This window comes from Grammomys surdaster, unplaced genomic scaffold, assembly GCF_004785775.1.
Source record: "Grammomys surdaster isolate TR1022 unplaced genomic scaffold, NIH_TR_1.0 191, whole genome shotgun sequence".
In the NCBI taxonomy this organism is placed as follows: domain Eukaryota; kingdom Metazoa; phylum Chordata; class Mammalia; order Rodentia; family Muridae; genus Grammomys; species Grammomys surdaster.
In genome coordinates this window covers 12,988,311-13,006,511 of record NW_021604636.1, presented here as the reverse complement: position 1 = coordinate 13,006,511, position 18,201 = coordinate 12,988,311, and the positions used below count along the sequence as shown (strand labels likewise).

The following is an 18,201-nucleotide window of genomic DNA, read 5'->3' as shown; positions in this document are numbered from 1 at the left end:
ACATTAAAACTAATCAGAGAAACACTTCAGGATATAGACAATTACTCTAACTCAGGAAATAGTACAAAACTGACAATAGGATTTTATCAAATTAAAAAATTATGCAAAAGAAAGAACAGTGTAGAATGACAGATTATAGGATGGTAGAAAGTCTTTGCCAGATATTCATCACACAGGAGTATTCAGAATATATAAGAACTCAAAATTAAATACCAAAATAATTGTACAATCAATAAATGGCCAAGTGAACTGAGCAAACACCCTTTGTTTTTGTTGTTGTTTTTCAGGACAGTATAGCTCTGTGTAGCTCTGGCTGTCCTGGAACGTGCTCTGTAGACTATGCTGGCCTCCACCAAAGAGATATACATGGCTTGGCCTCCTACATACTTGAATTAAATCCATGTACCATCACACCCAGAAAGCAGACAACTCTTAAGAAGTAAAAAAGACTCATAAATATATGAGAGAATTATTCAATATTTTTTTTTTAGCTAAGAGGGAAACTCAGTCAAAATTTGAATCTATAAGAAAAGAAAAAACAAACTACAAAAGTTGTCAAAAAATTGTGTGGGAAATAGGAACTTAGGAATGTAAATTAGTACGGCCACTTCAGAAACATGATGCTCTTCAAAAAAACCTTAAAATACGATTTATATACTGTTTCTCAGTTACTACATTCCTGAAGGAATCAAAGTTAAAACACAAGAGAGACTTGCACATTCACATTTAACAAAATACCTTTGAGACAGACAAGTACAATTATCCTGGCTTTCTATAAATAATGGAGAACTAATATGGTGTGCATACATGAAGACAAAACACCTATATACATAAGATACATAAATAAATATACCTTAAAAAAATCATATGCTTTATCATATGTGAAACCTAGACATATAAAATTGAAAAATGGGCACTTGTTTGAGAAAAGGAAAGGAGCAAACAAAAGGGGGATAAATATATACAATGTTAATTATATGCATATATCAAAATATTGTAGAAACCTATTATTTTGTATACTAAATGTTAATGAAAATACAAATAGTATTAAGGAAAACTTTTAATTTCTTTTTTTTTACTGCAAGACAAACAGCTTAAAGTACTGGTATATAATGAAATACTAACAACTAGAAAGTTTTTTTCACAAGATAAAGCAAGCTGTTAAATAGTTACTAACACTATTACATTAATGTCTACTAATAAATGAACAAAAACAAATTAGAGTAATCTTTCTAGTAAATTAAAACTATGAGACTTAAGAAATAAAACTCCTTAAAAAGGACTCAGACTATGTATAACCCAATGGAAAATCTAACAAAGACTTGGATGAACAGTTTGCATGAGGCAATTCTAGAAGTACTTGAGCCTCTGAAACATTATAGGGGTTGTATAATAGTCTGTCTAAAAAAAGTAAGAAATTCTATTTCACCCTTCTTTGGCTTCACCTATTTCTTGGCCATGATTTGTTACACACGCCATACTTTTTTTTGCACGCACACCAAAGTAATGGCTTTGGTCATGCTGTTAAAGTAACTAGGAGGCTCTTAACTATAGCCCAAATTGAGTGGCTTGATTTTGGATTTCCAAGCTTCAAAACTGTATGAAATATGTCTCTTTTCTTGCCTTTGATGGGTAGCAGGTGAGAGTTTCATTGTAAATTCAAATATATGCCAGAGAGAGACTCTAGAGTCTCTATCGTTCTCTGTCTTGAGTAAATTATAGAGTTATAATCCACTTGACTGCTTTGTGTGGCTAAGCTGGCCAGAGCTCTTGGGATCCACCTATCTTGGCCCCCCAGCGCTGGGGTCACAGGCATATAGAGCCATGCCTTGTTGTTACACTGATCACAGAGATTTGAGGTTAGGTTCTCATGCTTGTGCAACAAGCACTTTTCCCCACAGAGCCATCTTTCCAGCTCCAACAACCTCCTTTTCTTCCCACCCTCACCCTAATTTTTGTCCTTTTATTAACTCACGAACAACTCCTTGTCTTTTGGTTTGCTGAAGCAGTTAAGTCAGACAACACTTGCCACAGTACTGTCTGTCAAAGTGACTGACCATGAAATCTCCAGTGCCACTTTCATCAGAAGGACACTCTTGACAAAGGCAACTGATTTTGCATTTTATCCACCTTACAGTATTTCAGCACAGAAAACTTAGCCTTTCTCTTATGCTTATTCTTGTTGGGAAAGAAAGGCTTCTTCCTTTTCTCAGCACCACCATGAAGTCTCAACACAGGATGAGGGGTGCAGTCACTGTGAATGCTTAGGTTGGACAAAGTATGCCATCTTCCAACTGCTTATCAGCAAGGAGCAGCCTTTGCTGAACAGGAAGGATTCCATCCTTATCACTGATCTTAGATTTTACATTTTCTATAGCAGATAAGGGTTCAACTCAAAAGTGATGGTCTTCCCCATAGGGGTGTTTACAAAAACCTACACCTTAGCAGTTCCTCTGCCAGAGTTAACTGGAACACCAAAGAACCTGTTTTCTTTAAAAGCAGTTGGCCTTGGTATTTTGAAATAGCCACATAGAACAGAAACAATCTCTTTTAACATTCATACATAACATTCATAAGTATTTTTTTTAAATAAAATACTTCAACATTCCGCACAGAAAACTAAAGATGGTTTAACAAATAATCTCCAAAAATCAAGGATCAATTCAGCATGTAAGAAAGTAAGTACTTACTGCACCAGATGCTGCACCTAAAAGACAAAACATTCAGTAATAAGTGAAGAGCTCCTTAATAGTTCCAATATTTATTATTATTTCTTCCTCTTTATTCTTATTAAAGTTTCTAAACTGTCCTATATTACCTGTTTGCTTGCTTCCCATCCCACAAATAAAACATCTATAAGCATAAAGCATTTTCAGAACTTGAGCTTACAATCTCCAAAGTTAATTGTCAGCTGACAAAAAGAAACATTCATTTTGCTTTCTAGCTGTTCTTAAGTGTCAATCTCACCTAAACTCCTTTCTTTATTATACATGCTACTAAAATACAATAATGCCTCTGTTCTCTAACTCCTGCCAAACTTGGTTACATGTAGCTAGAAGCAACTATATTTGATAGTATACATTATTGAACACTTCCGCCATGGCATAAAGTTTTGTTAGTGCTGTCCTATACTACCATATGACATATATATATCATATATGCAATATGTATACATACATACACACACACACACATATCTTTATGTTGATGCATGTGTGTGTATCTTTATGATGTAAGGGATTTTCAGGTGTTAGTGATAAAGCTCACACAAATAATGTCTAACTTTAGCAATCAGTCAACTTAACATAAGTAAAAGAAAAAGCAAAGATTGTAAAACAGAAGTCTAAGAAGAGCAAATATTTCATATCTAAAACGTGGAGCTACTATCCACTCCTATGTTCCCCAAATAGAAATATATAACTCAGTAAGTTCATTGTGTAAATATTCTCTGACTCTGTTTATGTCGACAGAGGCATTATTGTACTTTAGTAGCATATATAATAAAGAAAGGAATTTAGGTGTAATTGTTAAGCACTGAAATTCTGATAAAACATTCCAATATAAATTTTAAGTATTTTAATAATCACAAAATATAAAAAAAGGAGAACCAAAGAATTTGTATAATACATCTGACTTAAGGATTCAGTTGTAAACACTATCTATTGTCAGATATTGAGAAAATATTAAGAACTGATCACAAAGATCAGTTTAAAAAACTAATTTTATGTGCACGAGTGGACTGTTAGCACATATGTTTGTATTCCATATGCATGCCTGGAGCCCAAGAAGGACAGAAGAAGACATCAGATTCCCTGGAACTGGAATTATAAGTAGTTGTTAACCATGTAAGAGTGGGGAATGCATGCCAGGTCCTCTGAAGAAAACAGCAAGTACTTTTGTTAACTATCTTTTCAGCCTTAGACATTACTTTCATTCCTTGTTGTAATATGACTGCATCTTTCCAAATGAAGTCCACCATACACTGTAGACATACCTGCTGCTACATCCATACTATTTACTCCAGGCTGCAAGAAGAGAAATTAAATTACTAACATGCAAAATCATTTAAACTATATTTTTTCAGAAACAATGAATGTAAATCAGTTTCATGTGTAATCTGTAAGCCACTAAAAGACTAATATTTCTAGTGGTTTCAACTCCCAAGCTTGCTATACACTTCAAGAGATCAACAGAGTTGGGAAACTTAATTACTTTAAGATAGTAGATGGTTATAAATTGTATGCAGAACCACAACCTTCCTTCCCCCTCTCAATTCTGAAATCTCCAAAGCTCTGAAAAACAAGTCTTATTAATTAAGCAACGAAACTCACCAATATTAATATATTAGAAATAGGGCCACAGACTCTTCAGCAGATTTTTGTAATGTAATATATGCAAATGTTAATAAATATAGTAATTTGACTAAAACACTAAAAACTTACTAATCTAAATAAATATGTCATACTCGTTCATTAAAACCAATAGGCTTTCAGGAAATAAACACGCGTAAGCTAGTATCATAGTATTTATAGATCACCAAATTACCACCTAAGTATGACAGTCATTAAATCTCTGTTCAAGAATACTCTGAGTTAATTTGTAACAAATTTCACCAAAATTAAGTTTCAAAAAATTAAGTCTTCTAATATTTAAATTGAATGTCAACTTTTACTAGCACTTAATAAATTAAATGTCATGTTTGAAAATATTATGACTATTAAAATGCTTTGTCCCTCACAAACTGTTTACATGCCTTATTATAAAACTAGTTTTATCATAGCACATGTATATATGTTGCAATGTAATGTTCCATTATAATTTCCACATTACACTTTAATTTTGGGGTGTCCTAAGTACATGCACATTATTATTCATACATAAAAGTAACCAAAACACAGAAAATAATTATTTCCATAAGATTACCAACCGGTAAGGCAGGTTGCATGGAAGCCTGAGACATATGAGACATCATCATTCCTGACATTACTGAAGACATCATTCCAGGCATCTAAAATAAAAGTTAAAAAATGGTTACCATGTAAGATCAAAACACTTTACAGGACTGTAAGTATCATCCAACTAAAAATATAACCCACTGAAACTATGCTACTACAGTATATGGATAATATGCTTAGTAAGTGCTTGTTGAATGAATGAAGTAGTTCCTGATGATCCTGTTCTGGTACTTACGCCACAATTCATATGTATGGTAAAAAATATCTTAATTAAGTTTACTTAGAAGAGCAGACTGTTGTATTATTCTAACTCAAACTTGAGACTATTCATTTCCTTTTATTCTTAATTAAAAAGCTTCTCCCCTTTTTTCGAATGAGAGAATATAAAACAAAAAAGTTTCAGTACTTTTACCTTCTATTCTTAATCGGTACTCAACAAACTTTACAGTCTTATCTGGTCCTTCTCAAAATCTTAGATCAAAGGTGCTTAAAATCTAAACACTGACTTGAAATTTATATAATGCTCTTTAATTATACATACAGAAAAGTACATAAATACCTGATTATACTAGTTTTGAGAATTTATTTTAGTCTATTAAGGATAGCAATGAAAATCTGAGTAAGGACTAAGCATGAATAAAAATCATGAAAATTTACTTTCTAAAGGATTTGATCAATATTCATCCATGTTACATAAAATATAATATCATATTAGAATTCTGACTGTAGTATATTAAGAGTTTCAAAGGAATCTAAGGAAACTTGTAGAGTGATAAAAACTTCAATAATTACAGGAGGTTAAGAATAACTATGTTCAGTTTTACTACTTGCAAAAACTCAAAATGAAATGGGCTAGAATACCTGTAGGCCAGCATGGGGTTAACAGATTAAAAACCAGCTAAAAATTATTTAAACTATTGGGAAGTAATTATGGTTAGAAGAATTTGCTAGATTACTTAGAACATATGTTTAAAATAATACTTTATAAAAAGCATAAGATTTGAAAACAAGCACAGAGGCCTCCAAAACTTAACTAAAAAATTTAAAAAATATATACATGTTAAGAAAAAAAAAAAAAAAGCAAACAAAGACAGATGTTTCCAAAGCCTTCAAGCTATGCTTTAGGAAACAACAATAAATCGAACAGGTAACACGAGAAACCCACTCCAAAAGCACACAGTGGGAGTCTAAAAGATTCCAAACAAGAACCCTAAGAGAATTTCAGAAGTGTTAAATTTTAAAAACCTAAAAGAAAAATAGTAAGTAATTTCTCCTAAGGGTGAAATAAAAAGTACTTTAAAATGTAGAGTACTAAAAAAAAAAAAAAATCCATTAGCCATTACCTACAATTACAAGAGTTTGAGTAAACTAATACAAGTTGAGGTCAACAATTTTGACTATAACCTGAAGACAAAAATCTCACTAAAGAAAAAAAAAAAGTTACAAAACTTCAATAACTGAGGTGCAAGTTTTAATCCGGAACAAAGGGACAACAAATATTCAAAACCATATAATGAACATAAGGACTTTGACATAACTGTCTCTTTCACAGTCCTTCCTATTACTCAAATTTTTAAACACTTCACAATTGTTCAGTAGTGTGGAATTCAGTTATGGTTAGAATATGAGATGTGATAGAAAATCAAAGCCACAGTTTTCTTCAGCATTTTCCATTAAATTCCTGGTAGGCAAAGCTTAGTTACGCTTGTTTTACCTGACAAACTTAGTATCTATGAGCTTTAAAATTTTTACATAATTAAATATTCTAGAAGTGAAACTGATGGTATAAATATGAAACTAAAAATCACCTTTATGCAAGATAGTGTATTTCATACAAAACTACTATTAACAATTTGGTATATTTGGAGCTCTCAGAGTTTTGAACATGGCAGAATGACCTATTTCCCTGAGCCCCCATTATCGACTTAGGAAATGTTACAATGATTCCTATTTTTATTATCCTAAACACAAAACACACAGGCACATTTTACATTTGCTATCTCTGAAGTTAAATCCTTTGCAAGCAGTTGGATTCAGTTATACTAGTTATTTGGTAGGACCCCTAATTTGAGACAAATGAAATTCTTTGTAATACATTCCTTTTGCTGTTTTAACATCAGTGTTAATGAAAGTGAATCCAGGCTGTAAATGTAAAGAAAAGTGGCTTATATTTTAAATCCTCAGTGGTGGTTTGTTTTTTCTTCTCAAACCAAAACTAAGGTAGGCAAGTTTCTTTGTTGTCTTTGGTATAGTAAGTTAAAATTTCTTGCTTCACTTAAGAGTTGTCAGCTCTAATTGTTCTCTTAGATTTCCTATTTGCTCCCCTACCTCCACTGCTAGCTAACCTTCAAATTCAATAAAATGACATGTTTGTTAAAAAAGAAAAATTTTTAGCATAATCACTATAATGCCATAGTAATTTCACGAAACACATTATTTTCTAAGCACAAATGGTTATTCACATTAGCCTAATATGAAATTGCATTATAAAATCAAAATGCTGTTACTTTTTACAAATTTCCATTTCTTCTACTTTGACCAATATATAAAGTAGTATAAAAAGAGCATAGACAGTGTTTGGGGGGTGGGGGAAACACAGAGGAATCATCATCTCTCCAGCCCATAAAGTGAGGGGAGTTTTAGAGCCAGTTATCAAGATATATTCAAGATAGGTATTGTAAATGGCACTCATAATAAATCTCTTATTACACTTATGGCTGAGGAAGAAAAACCCATTCAGGATTGGCGCAGACAATTTCCCCATCAAGACCTTGCCTAAGGATAAAAATAGGACTGCAGATGTATGATCAATAGTAGAACCCTTGTCTAGTATACATGAGGCCTTGCATTCAGTGTGGAGTACTGGAGGGATAAGAGATATTCAGAAGAAGCACAAGTTAGAAGGACAATAATCAATGAATAAAAAGGAATGCCAACCACACAACCTATTCTACTGCTCTTAGCATCCCAGAAGGTATCTAATGTTAAATATAAATGAGTGTTTTATCACTTTATATACTTTAAAAATAGACAATAAGAGCAGCATCAACACTACAGAAGCTGAACAAAGGGCTGGAGAGATGGCTCAGCAGTTAAGAGCACTGATCACCATACTTCCAGAATTCTGGCTCAATTCTCAGTACCTACTCAGAGGCTCACAATCATCTGTAACTCCTGTAATAAGGGGATCTGATATCTCCACCTGAAAATCGCAACAGTAAATTACAAAATAAAACAGACTAATGTAAAGTGAAAATATTTTCTGTTATATAAAACAATGCTTCCAATTTAGAATGTAGAAAACATTTAGTAAGTCAACTAGTGTTCAAAATCAGTTTACTAAATACAACCTACAAAATTTAGAAATTCTAAAGTAAGTAAAAATAGCTTTGCATTCCAGATTCAGTAACCTATTGTCAATGTAGGTCTGAAAATATTACGTGAAAACTTTAAAAACAAACCCACAAGTTTCAATGCCAAGAACTGCTTGCTGACAGGAGCCTGTCCCCTGAGAAGCTCTGCCAGAGCTTGACCAATACAGACGAGGATGCTCATGCTGAGGACCCCATTGGAAGAGTTAAGGGGAAGGACTGAAAGAGCTGAAGGGGATTGATTGCAACCACATAGGAAGAACAACTAACAGGACCCCCAGAGCTCCCAGGGACTAAACCATCAACCAAAAGAGTGCACATGGAGGGACCCATGGCTCCAGCTGCATATGTAGCAGAAGATGGCCTTATTTGACATCAGTGAGGGGCATCTAGCCCTTGGTCCTGTGGAGGCTTGATGCCTCAGTGTAGGGGGATGCTAGGGTGGTGAGGTGGGAGTGGGCATGGGATAGGGGGTTTGCAGAGGGGAATCTGGGAAGGGGGACAACATTTGAAATTTAAATAAATAAAATAACCAAAAAAAAAATCCCCAAGTTTTTGAATTGTGTGGTTTTCTCAGTATACATGTCATAGCTGTAGCTCCTACCAGTCTTGCATATTAGACCTTTAACATATTGCAGTATGTGTGTGTGCATAAGTTCAAGTAACCCTCATTTTATTTAATAATGCTCTCAAACCCTAAGTATAGTAATGATACAAAGAAAGAATCAGGGCATAAAATTTCCAAGGATAGATTAAACTCTAGAATTACAAGGCAACACAGCAGGGCATCTTAGAAACAACAGTAAATTTGTATATATGGTTTGGTTTTAGGAATCCACAATAAATCTTGAAACATACATAACTAATAAAACTTCTTCTGAGGTGGTTAACTCACCTGATACATAATCTAATTTTTTTTTCCCAAGAAAGATTTCTCTGTATAGCCTTGGTTGTCCTTACACTCAGAGATATGCCTGCCTCTGCTTCCCAAATACTGAGATTAAAGGCAAGTGCTAGGACTGTCTGGCTTAATTTTACAATTTTAAATATAGAACCCAACTGAGCCAGGCATAGCTATTGTCAGACAAGCAGAATTCCTACCCTAGCTTGACTACTTAACAGCTTTGGGACCTTGGGCTGCTATGACATTGACCTCTCTGGACCTCAATTTCTCATTAATAGTAAAAATACTACCTGACAGACTTTATTGTAGGAAATCAAATACAATAATGAACGTAAGGCAATTAAAATAATGCTCAAACAATGCTACTAGTTAAGCTACTAGCTACTACAGTTGTGTCAAGTACTCATAATTCTAGCACCACCTAATAGATATCAAAATCTCCAAATATATATAATCCATGCATACCCGTTAAATTTTAAATCACATCTAGATTTCTTACACTAATGAATATTAAATGCTATCCAGTTATTATATTGCAAAAATTTCTGAACACATTTAGTATACACTCAAATTTTTCTCTAAATACTTTTGCCATTGATGCACCTGAAAACCATGAAAGACCAACCAACGATATTTTATTATTGCTGTTCTTAACCTTTTACAATGAGAGAACCTTCTAAATAATCCTTCCCCTCAGCCATTCTTTGTCTATTTCTCAGCTTTGTTATGTTTCTTCATTAAAGGACAATCTAGTGAACAGTATAAACTTAATACCTCCAACAGAAATCAATGCATGTAGTAAGACGTTAACCTCAGACTAAGTACCACATTTAATGCTGGCTCTGCAATGTTAGTATACAATTCACTTATTTCTCTAGACCATTCAGATACCAAATATAACCTGGACAAATTGGGCCAAGAGTTTTCAGACAGGAAGATTGGATTCGGTAAGGCATATGAATTTCTCAAACCTTATAAAACATAAGAACAAAATTATAATCCTTTACAACAGACTATGCAATATAAATATAGAAGTGTAGTGGAATGAAAATGAGTACCATTGGCTTTTTTATTTTAATTGCAAGAAAGTTCTATATTCAATTAGAGAAACAAAAATAATAGTGCCTCTTAATTAATTTTTACAAAATTAAGAACTATAAATTTTGTACTAAATGTCATCTAAAGCCCTCATAAGGTCACAGGACCATTATGATCCCCCTTTCATGTTCTTCAAGCTAGATTCAATATTACTTCTATCTAAGCCTTTATACTGTGTTGGTACTAAAAGGGTAAGCTATAACATTAAATACAGCATGCTTCACTTAACAGCAGACACTGATAAATATAACATGTGATTTTGTTATGCAATGTGTACATATAGAAATTTAGATGGTACAAGTCAGCCAATCACTGCATGTGCCCTTTTCATTTATCAAGAGGCCCAGTGAACATTAATATGTATGAGGCTACTGTTCATTAACATGTAACTATTTTATTACAATGAGTTTGTCTTTGTAAATAAAGTACATTCCAAACAAATACAGTACAATAAAAAGGATAGCATAGTAAACACACAAACCAGAAATAGTGTGTAAGTACATAAATCACCAAAAATTTTATTTAACTGAAAAATTAAGAGCCTTAGGTACAGCAAACTGTATTTCAACCCAGGACAGTCCACAATTGCTAGCATTGCAGTCCTTCAATATACATGCCTAACAGCAGCAAACCCATTTTAAGCATACTAAGAAATAATAGATTTAAGCTCACTAAAGTAAATGTATCTTTATTAACTGTTTAAATAGAACTGACCATACCTTTAAGTAAATGAAGGATAACGGATGGTAAGTTGACTAGACTCATATTTACAACATTTCCAAGTGCCCAGGAGTATTCTGACATCTTAGTAATGCCAACCAATTCACACACGATGAGAGTCTTTTTAAGATCAAGATACACATGCCATATTTATATTTAAAACATTAATAAGAAACATAGATGTCTAACAAAATATGAAGATATAAGATAATCAGATGAAAAACTACGAACAACTTCAACAAGAGAACATAATCTACCCATTCTTATTTATAAACCTTCAGAACAGGTCAGTTTTTCTAGGTAAACAACTGGAAAAAATGGGAGGTGGGGGGGAGGGTGTCTTCTAGTACATATCTGTATTAGAAAGTTTACTAAGTGTTGGTAGTATTTCTTATGATTGAAATGCTACTAGAAAGGTGGTGGGCAAGACAAACACCTAGCAGCACTTTTAAAACTTTCATGCAAGACTTCCCAATAACTTAATATTTTCTGCATCTTAAAGAGATACAGTCCATTCTATCAAATGGAGATAAATCTTCTTGGATCATTCCAAACATTAAATTTAAAAATATTACTGAATCTGAAGTTTTGAATGAACTCATACTTAAATGAGTTACCACCTAAATAGTAGCTGAAATAAGCACATCTGTAGTCTTACTAGCAAAACCTGTCAAAATCAAACCACAGTATAAAAGTAAAGACATTTGCCCTAGGTTAATGTTCTTTATGAAGAAAAGTGTTTGAGAGAAGTAAATGCAAAGAAATTACTTAGATTTGGGAATTTCAAGTAGATAACATGAAAATTATTATGTGCTTTTTAATGACTGGCTAATATTAAAAATAAAATAAAGCATCTCATTAGTAACATATATTTAAATACCAATGGACTGATTATCTTTGCAAAGCCTATTAAAAAATCACCTTTTATGCTATAAAGACGTATATGGCAAGATTTCATCCTCAATGACATAACACAGCTAGAAATACATGTGCCTATCATTAAGTGAAAGTATTTAGATTTCTTTACCAAAACAAGACCCCAAAATCCTAATTTATTTCATTTTATTTATTTTTTGCTAAATGAGAAAGCCCTATAATCCCCATATTAAAAGCAGGGACAATTTAAAGTCACAAGTAACCTCTAGACACACATGTTACTTTCTAGTTTACATTTTAGGAAATAGTATGTACTCATTTCATTCATTCAACAAGTATTACCGAGCACCCAGAATGCACCAAGAACTGTGCTCAGTACTGACAATTCTTAACAAGAACAACTTAGTTCTTGCTTTCTGACTTTATAGTCTATTATTTGTTAGGAAAATAGCAAATCAGAAAACATTAAGGAAAAAATAAAACAAGAAAATGTCACTAAGTGCCAAAATAAAGTAGTAAAAATTCCAAGCATAACAATGTGTTAAATAATTTAGAGAGGAGGTAAAGAGTGTCCAAAATTGTTTGAGAAAATAATTGAGGCAAGCAAAGATGTCATGGTGATAGTGATCTTGAAAGCAAGAAGGCAAGGACAGCAGTATAAGCTTAAAGTCAAGAGCTAATATAACCATGTAAGGCACCATGAAAAGGTTAGTATGAACTCATATTAGGGAGTATAAAAACATGCATCGTTGACTGTTGCTTTGATGTGTATTACAGAAGATCTTTCAAACCTAAAGCTGTGAAATTTAGACCCTAGGTCACAGATGGAGATAATTAAGCAAAGAAATACATTTTAGTTCTTTTTTTTTTTTTTTTTTTTGATAGGAGATAAAAACAGCCTTGAAACAAAAAAACCATCTCAGAAAGAGTTTGAATATCCAAGGCATGGGGATAGACAACCTGGCTGTTACAGACTTGTGAGTTTGTCTTCTCAGTATTAAAATAAGAAAACCAAATTAATTTCTAAGATGTAACTACTCACTAATGTATTATCAAAAAGCCACCCCCTCAAACCCTGAAATTACTTAGGAAAAATGTGATTTTCTAATTAATCCATAAAAGTTTGATAAAGTCAGAAAATTGAACGATAAAGTGTTAACTCTGGAAAGGAGATCAAGACTTCATTTCATTCTTTTTATAAATCAGAGAAATGTTAACACTCAAGGACAGAGCTAGCTAATAGCACTCTGTTAGGCAAAGACAAAATCAGCTGATTAAAGATAGCAAAATTTAATGTTCTTGGTGATTAAAAAGCTCATAAAAAAAGAAAAGAAGGAAAATCAAAAAGGAAAAGAAAATACTTTGAAGACAAAAACATGTCTTATTCTGAATGGATATGGAGAAAGATAGCGTTATACACAATCATATTTTAACAGAAATTTCTACTGGCAAGTTTTGAATATTGTTACTATGCAAAAAAAATTTCAGTAAATATTTAAGAGAAAAAAGACCCTTCTAAAAACAATTACTTATATTACATACTATTTAAAGTTCATTTTTTTGATTTATTTGTAAGGTCCTTTCCAGCAGTATAGTTTTTTAATTTTGTAACTGGCAAGTATAATTTTCCCCAAAGTTATGTGCATCAGGAGGTAATAATTTAATCTATATGATAGGTAATTGAGATAAGCCTGAAAAAAATTATGGTTAAGTTATGATTTCCTAATAGATTCAGTCTGAACTGGAGAAAATGGCACTCTATTTATCTTATAAATTAAGGGGAAAAATGTTAACATATCACTTCTTGAAGTAACTAGCTGCATTTCAACTTTATAAACCCTTTTTTAACCCTAGATTATTACTGTCTAGTTGCATACTGTTTTATAAACAAGCTTTAAAATGTCTTCTAATATTCAATAACATTTCAAAGACCACCATCATCCAGCTTTTTCTTTATCTGTCAGTCTGAGCCAGGTAACTTAAATGTGGGCAGTGCAGCAGATAACTGACAGATGGCTGACCTGTTCCAGGATCCTGTACATATCAAAATTCAGACCTTTTTACCCTTGCATATAAAAAAAAAAAGCCATGATATATGCATATAACCAATGGACATCTTGTATAATTTAAATCATCTCTGGATTACTTATGCTACCTAACATGATATACATGTTCTCTCTATAAGTAACTATACAGCTGTTTCATGTGTTAAATGGGAATATGACAAGGCAAAAAGTCTGCTTGTGGTCTGGAAATTGCAATTTATTTTTCGTGTACTATAATATAAGCCCATGTTAGATGAAACAATGGACACAGAATTCTGCAGTTACAACTATTTTTGAACTTTATATAGCCCTTGGTCCCAAAAGTCTAAAACGGTTTTTAATAGACGTTTAAAAAGATGGATGGCAAAACTATACACTCACTGCCATGAGTAATACAGGCACCCAGCTTCTTCTCAATTATCTTCTCATTATAATTACTAGTAACAATCCTGAGCATATGCAAACACAAGAAATGATGCAAGAAAACAATCAGTTCATCATTAAGAGAAAGTTCGCAGAGCATTAAGAAAGATTCCTAGAGTCCTTAAGGAGCTTAGCTTTACCATAAGCTAGGCCCTATACTGTTAGGGAGGAAGGGGCACTAGATAATGATCTTATTTTGAGAAAACAACGGCAATTTTCTTGAGACTTTCAGATCTGATCTCCTAAGGTATTCATTATCCTCACAGAGGGAGAATGCTAAACATTTAAACAGTCAGGTGTACTTAATGCACCTTAGTGCATAGAACATATTGGACTAAAAAAAAAGTTGTAGAAAACCATGAAGCAAAATTCAGAATATCTGAAGTATGTAAGTAGCAAGTAAACTTATTAGGAAAGTGGTCACTGGCACAGCTAAAAAGAAGGGGCCATAAAACAAACCGTAACCAGTGTATGTCAATTACTTAAAAAAAAAATAAAATCTGCACTGTACTAAAAATGACTAGCTGGCATCTCAGGTTTGCAGTGCAACAGCACCATTACAGCAAGGGTAAGCACGTCAACCCCTTGCCAAACTTACCTTGACTGGCCCAATGGAAACAGAAGGCCCCAGAAAAGAGAGAAGCATCTGGCAGTAGCAAATTGTTTTATTTTATCTTTCTGTGGAAAGAAACTAATTTTAAATAAGAACCAGAGCATTTAAAGAATAAATATTTTTTTTTAAAGCTCATTATCTAGTTAGAGCAGCTCTACCAAGAAAACAAGAAGGGTTTTGTGCTGCTTAGAGATGGGAAGATACAGAAGAAGAATCAAGAGTTGTCTCTGCATCTCCTAGGGAGCTTTAAAGTACTGTTATTCTAGAGTAACAGAGCAAAAGAATCTTTTATATAAGGAACTCCTGCAGGCAGAATCTTTTCAGTCTGGTGCCTTTGAATAAATTTTTTTTTTTGTACAAAATTAAGGGCTATATTCCAAATATAAAAGAAAACCACTTAACATTAAGCCATTCTACTCTTAAAAGTAAAAGAAAAAGAAAAACACAACAAGCTCCTGTTTCCACTGCAATTTCACCAATAACTTTAGCCTTCAATGCTTAAATCATTATCAAACTCAACAGTACTCATTAGCAAAATGAAATATACAACTGACTTTCTAAAATATTCTGCTAACCAAAGTATTTCATGACTTAACAAGGTATTCAATTGGAATAACCCAGCCTGCCCAAATCTGTGTATTAGAGAACCTAGTATAGGACACAACTGTTCATGGAACTGAAGCTCCTGCCTTTCTTGAACATTTCTCTAGAAATTCTACTAGTGTTACTGAGTCATCTTAAAACCTTTTAATCCAATCACTCCTACAAAACGTCCATTTACAATTTGTGCTAGAGATGCAAGGGGCAACGCACAAGTAGGAGTGTAGAAACAATAATCATTTCAAAAATTGAGTAGAAAATGAGCCACCTATTTGGCACTGTCCAGGGAAGAATTAGTAATAGAACAGAAAATCCCTCCGCACCCAAAACAAGAGGAAGACACTCCAAGAGTAAAATTCATTCTAAATGAAAACCCCAAGTAACTACCATTTTTCTGATGCTATGCTTTACACATTCACCATGATTATCTTCTGGTATATATATTTACTCCTAGACCCTTAATAATTACAATGCCTGAAATAAGTCATTAAGTTAAATAGATTGGATGTATACTGTCACTTTAGATTGCTTGTTTTTCAAGATAGGGTTTCTCTGTCTTGGAACTCATTCTATAGACCCAAGCTGGTCTTGAACTCAAGAGATCCACCTGCCACTGCCTCCCAAGCGCTGGGATCAAAGGTGTGTGCTACCACAGCCAGCTTATAAGATTTTTTAAATCTTAATTTTGTTGAGGAAGTCAGTTAAGTTTTTATACAGTCTTACTACGTTCAAAATTTTACAGACATGATCGATGTAATGTTTGTCTTGTTTGAATGCATTATGTGGATAAAAACTAACCTTTTAACAGCTGCAAGTACAACACTGACTTACATCTTAAAATCTTGGCACAATCAAACAAAAATAAGCAAGCCACAGTAAAAAACATATCCTTACTTGTCCCATTGGAGGCCCTCCCATAGGAGGCATCATCTGCGGCATCATTCCATGAGGTACAGGAGGCATGTTTGCTCTCTGACCCATAGGGTGCATGCCCATTGGTGCATAATGCATGCCAGGATGCCCCATCTGAAAAAGAATGACAAGTGAGAAGTGAGTAAGACCAGTAAATATTCCTTTAACATGTCATTTCAAAAACAACAACTAAAACCCATCAACTGAACTATAAGGCACAATATTAAGTGAAAGTGATTAAATTATAGGATTAGCATATACTAACGTTAATCTCAATTACACTACAGTGATCATTACAAGGAACCTGAAAATTTACAAAATATGGAAAAGTTAAACCCATTAGTGGATTACAACCCCTCTCCAACGACTTAACCAACTGTTAAATGACTGGTCAGACTTGGTGACTATGTATTGAATTCCAACTTAAAAGTTATTACGGTGAACACAACTTTGTCACCTTTATACATACAACCAGCTTATACTACTTAAAATTACATTAACTTAAACGAGGTCTGGTTATAAAACAGAGTGTGGGTACCCAAGAGTACTTCCCTAAGAAACAAATGTTTTAATATTGTTAAAATATCAAAGACTGTCATTCTGTCTCAGACACTAAATGCAAATAACAAACGTTTTAGAGAGCTTAAAATATAGTATTTCCATTGTTCCTGGCTTGAAACTAAGTATCCGCAGCCAATTCTCCCAACCCAATCCCTCAACCCCTGCAAATCACCACCACTACCGGAGGAAAATAAACTGCAGCAGCTGCTCCTTAGGTCCTACAGACTTAAGTCTCCCTACTCTGAGACAAGCCTGGGGCTTTCAGATGCACAGTCCGCCCGGGCGCCAGCACCTTCCTTCCCAAGGCATCTACCTAGGCCACTGGCAAGTCTAAGGTCCCACATATTTCTTTGTGCGTTCCCGCCCTCCATTTCTCTCCCTTGGGACGTAGCCCACCATCTGGAGCTCTCTTCCTGGTATACTCTTCTCCTTTTGGAGAAAGCTTCCTGTTTCTCTGACTCGGTTTTTCATTGTGCCGCTTTCCCCTACCCCGCCGATCCCTTACCGAGGGCCGTCTTCTCAGGAAGCCGTCAGCAGAGACCCAAGAACTGGAGCACAGGTTTGAGCCGGACAATCTCCGCTCCCCGTCCCCGGGACCCCGCGAGGGAGGTTGGCTCTCCATTTCACTCACCATGAGGCCTCCACGCTCGGCTCCAGTCCCCGGCCTCATCGTCGGGCTCAGACTGCTCCGTCGGCGGCCACTGCCGCTACACATACCAACAAGAAGCGATCTGAGTGGCTGGCGCCCGCTGGGGCCAAAGGGTAAAGGCTGCCCTGAGCTGCGGGGCGGGATCAGCGGGGCCAATAAACTGACAGGCTTCCCTACTGTCCAATCAGAGCGCGATACCGACACGCAGCTCTGCGGCGATTCGCCCCCAGCCTCACTCGGCGTCGCCTGCATGGAGAGGGGGGAGGGGGACGGAGGAAGTTTCTGCGTCGAGTGATCTGCCGGGGAAACTCTACCAACTTCCCCCAGGAAATGGGGCACGGCGGGGACCCAGATTCCCGAGTTTGGGCCACCGCACCCCGCCGGGGGTGGGGCAGTGGCGTCCTGCCACCTTCGCCACCCCCCCGCCCTAGTTTACGTTCGCCCCACAAACCTGAGGCCACCAGGGGTGGGGTG

The 18,201-nt window shown here is 34.8% G+C and overlaps 1 protein-coding gene across 8 annotated transcripts in view; it reads right to left on the bottom strand.

Annotated features, from left to right (window-relative positions):
- Prpf40a (pre-mRNA processing factor 40 homolog A) overlaps window positions 1-17,793 on the bottom strand; it is a 54,151-nt gene extending 36,358 nt beyond the window's left edge. For 4 of the 8 annotated variants that reach the window (XM_028769181.1, XM_028769183.1, XM_028769184.1 and 1 more), the window contains exons 1-5: window positions 17,584-17,793; window positions 16,500-16,631; window positions 4,928-5,008; window positions 3,995-4,025; window positions 2,691-2,707 (exon numbers count right to left, since the gene is read on the bottom strand). In XM_028769181.1, the coding sequence (XP_028625014.1) occupies window positions 2,691-2,707; window positions 3,995-4,025; window positions 4,928-5,008; window positions 16,500-16,631; window positions 17,584-17,793 (471 nt within the window). The remainder of the gene's footprint in view (window positions 1-2,690; window positions 2,708-3,994; window positions 4,026-4,927; window positions 5,009-16,499; window positions 16,632-17,583) is intronic. The other 4 variants (XM_028769185.1, XM_028769186.1, XM_028769187.1 and 1 more) reach the window with 1 other exon arrangement.
- Window positions 17,794-18,201: the final 408 nt, after the last annotated feature.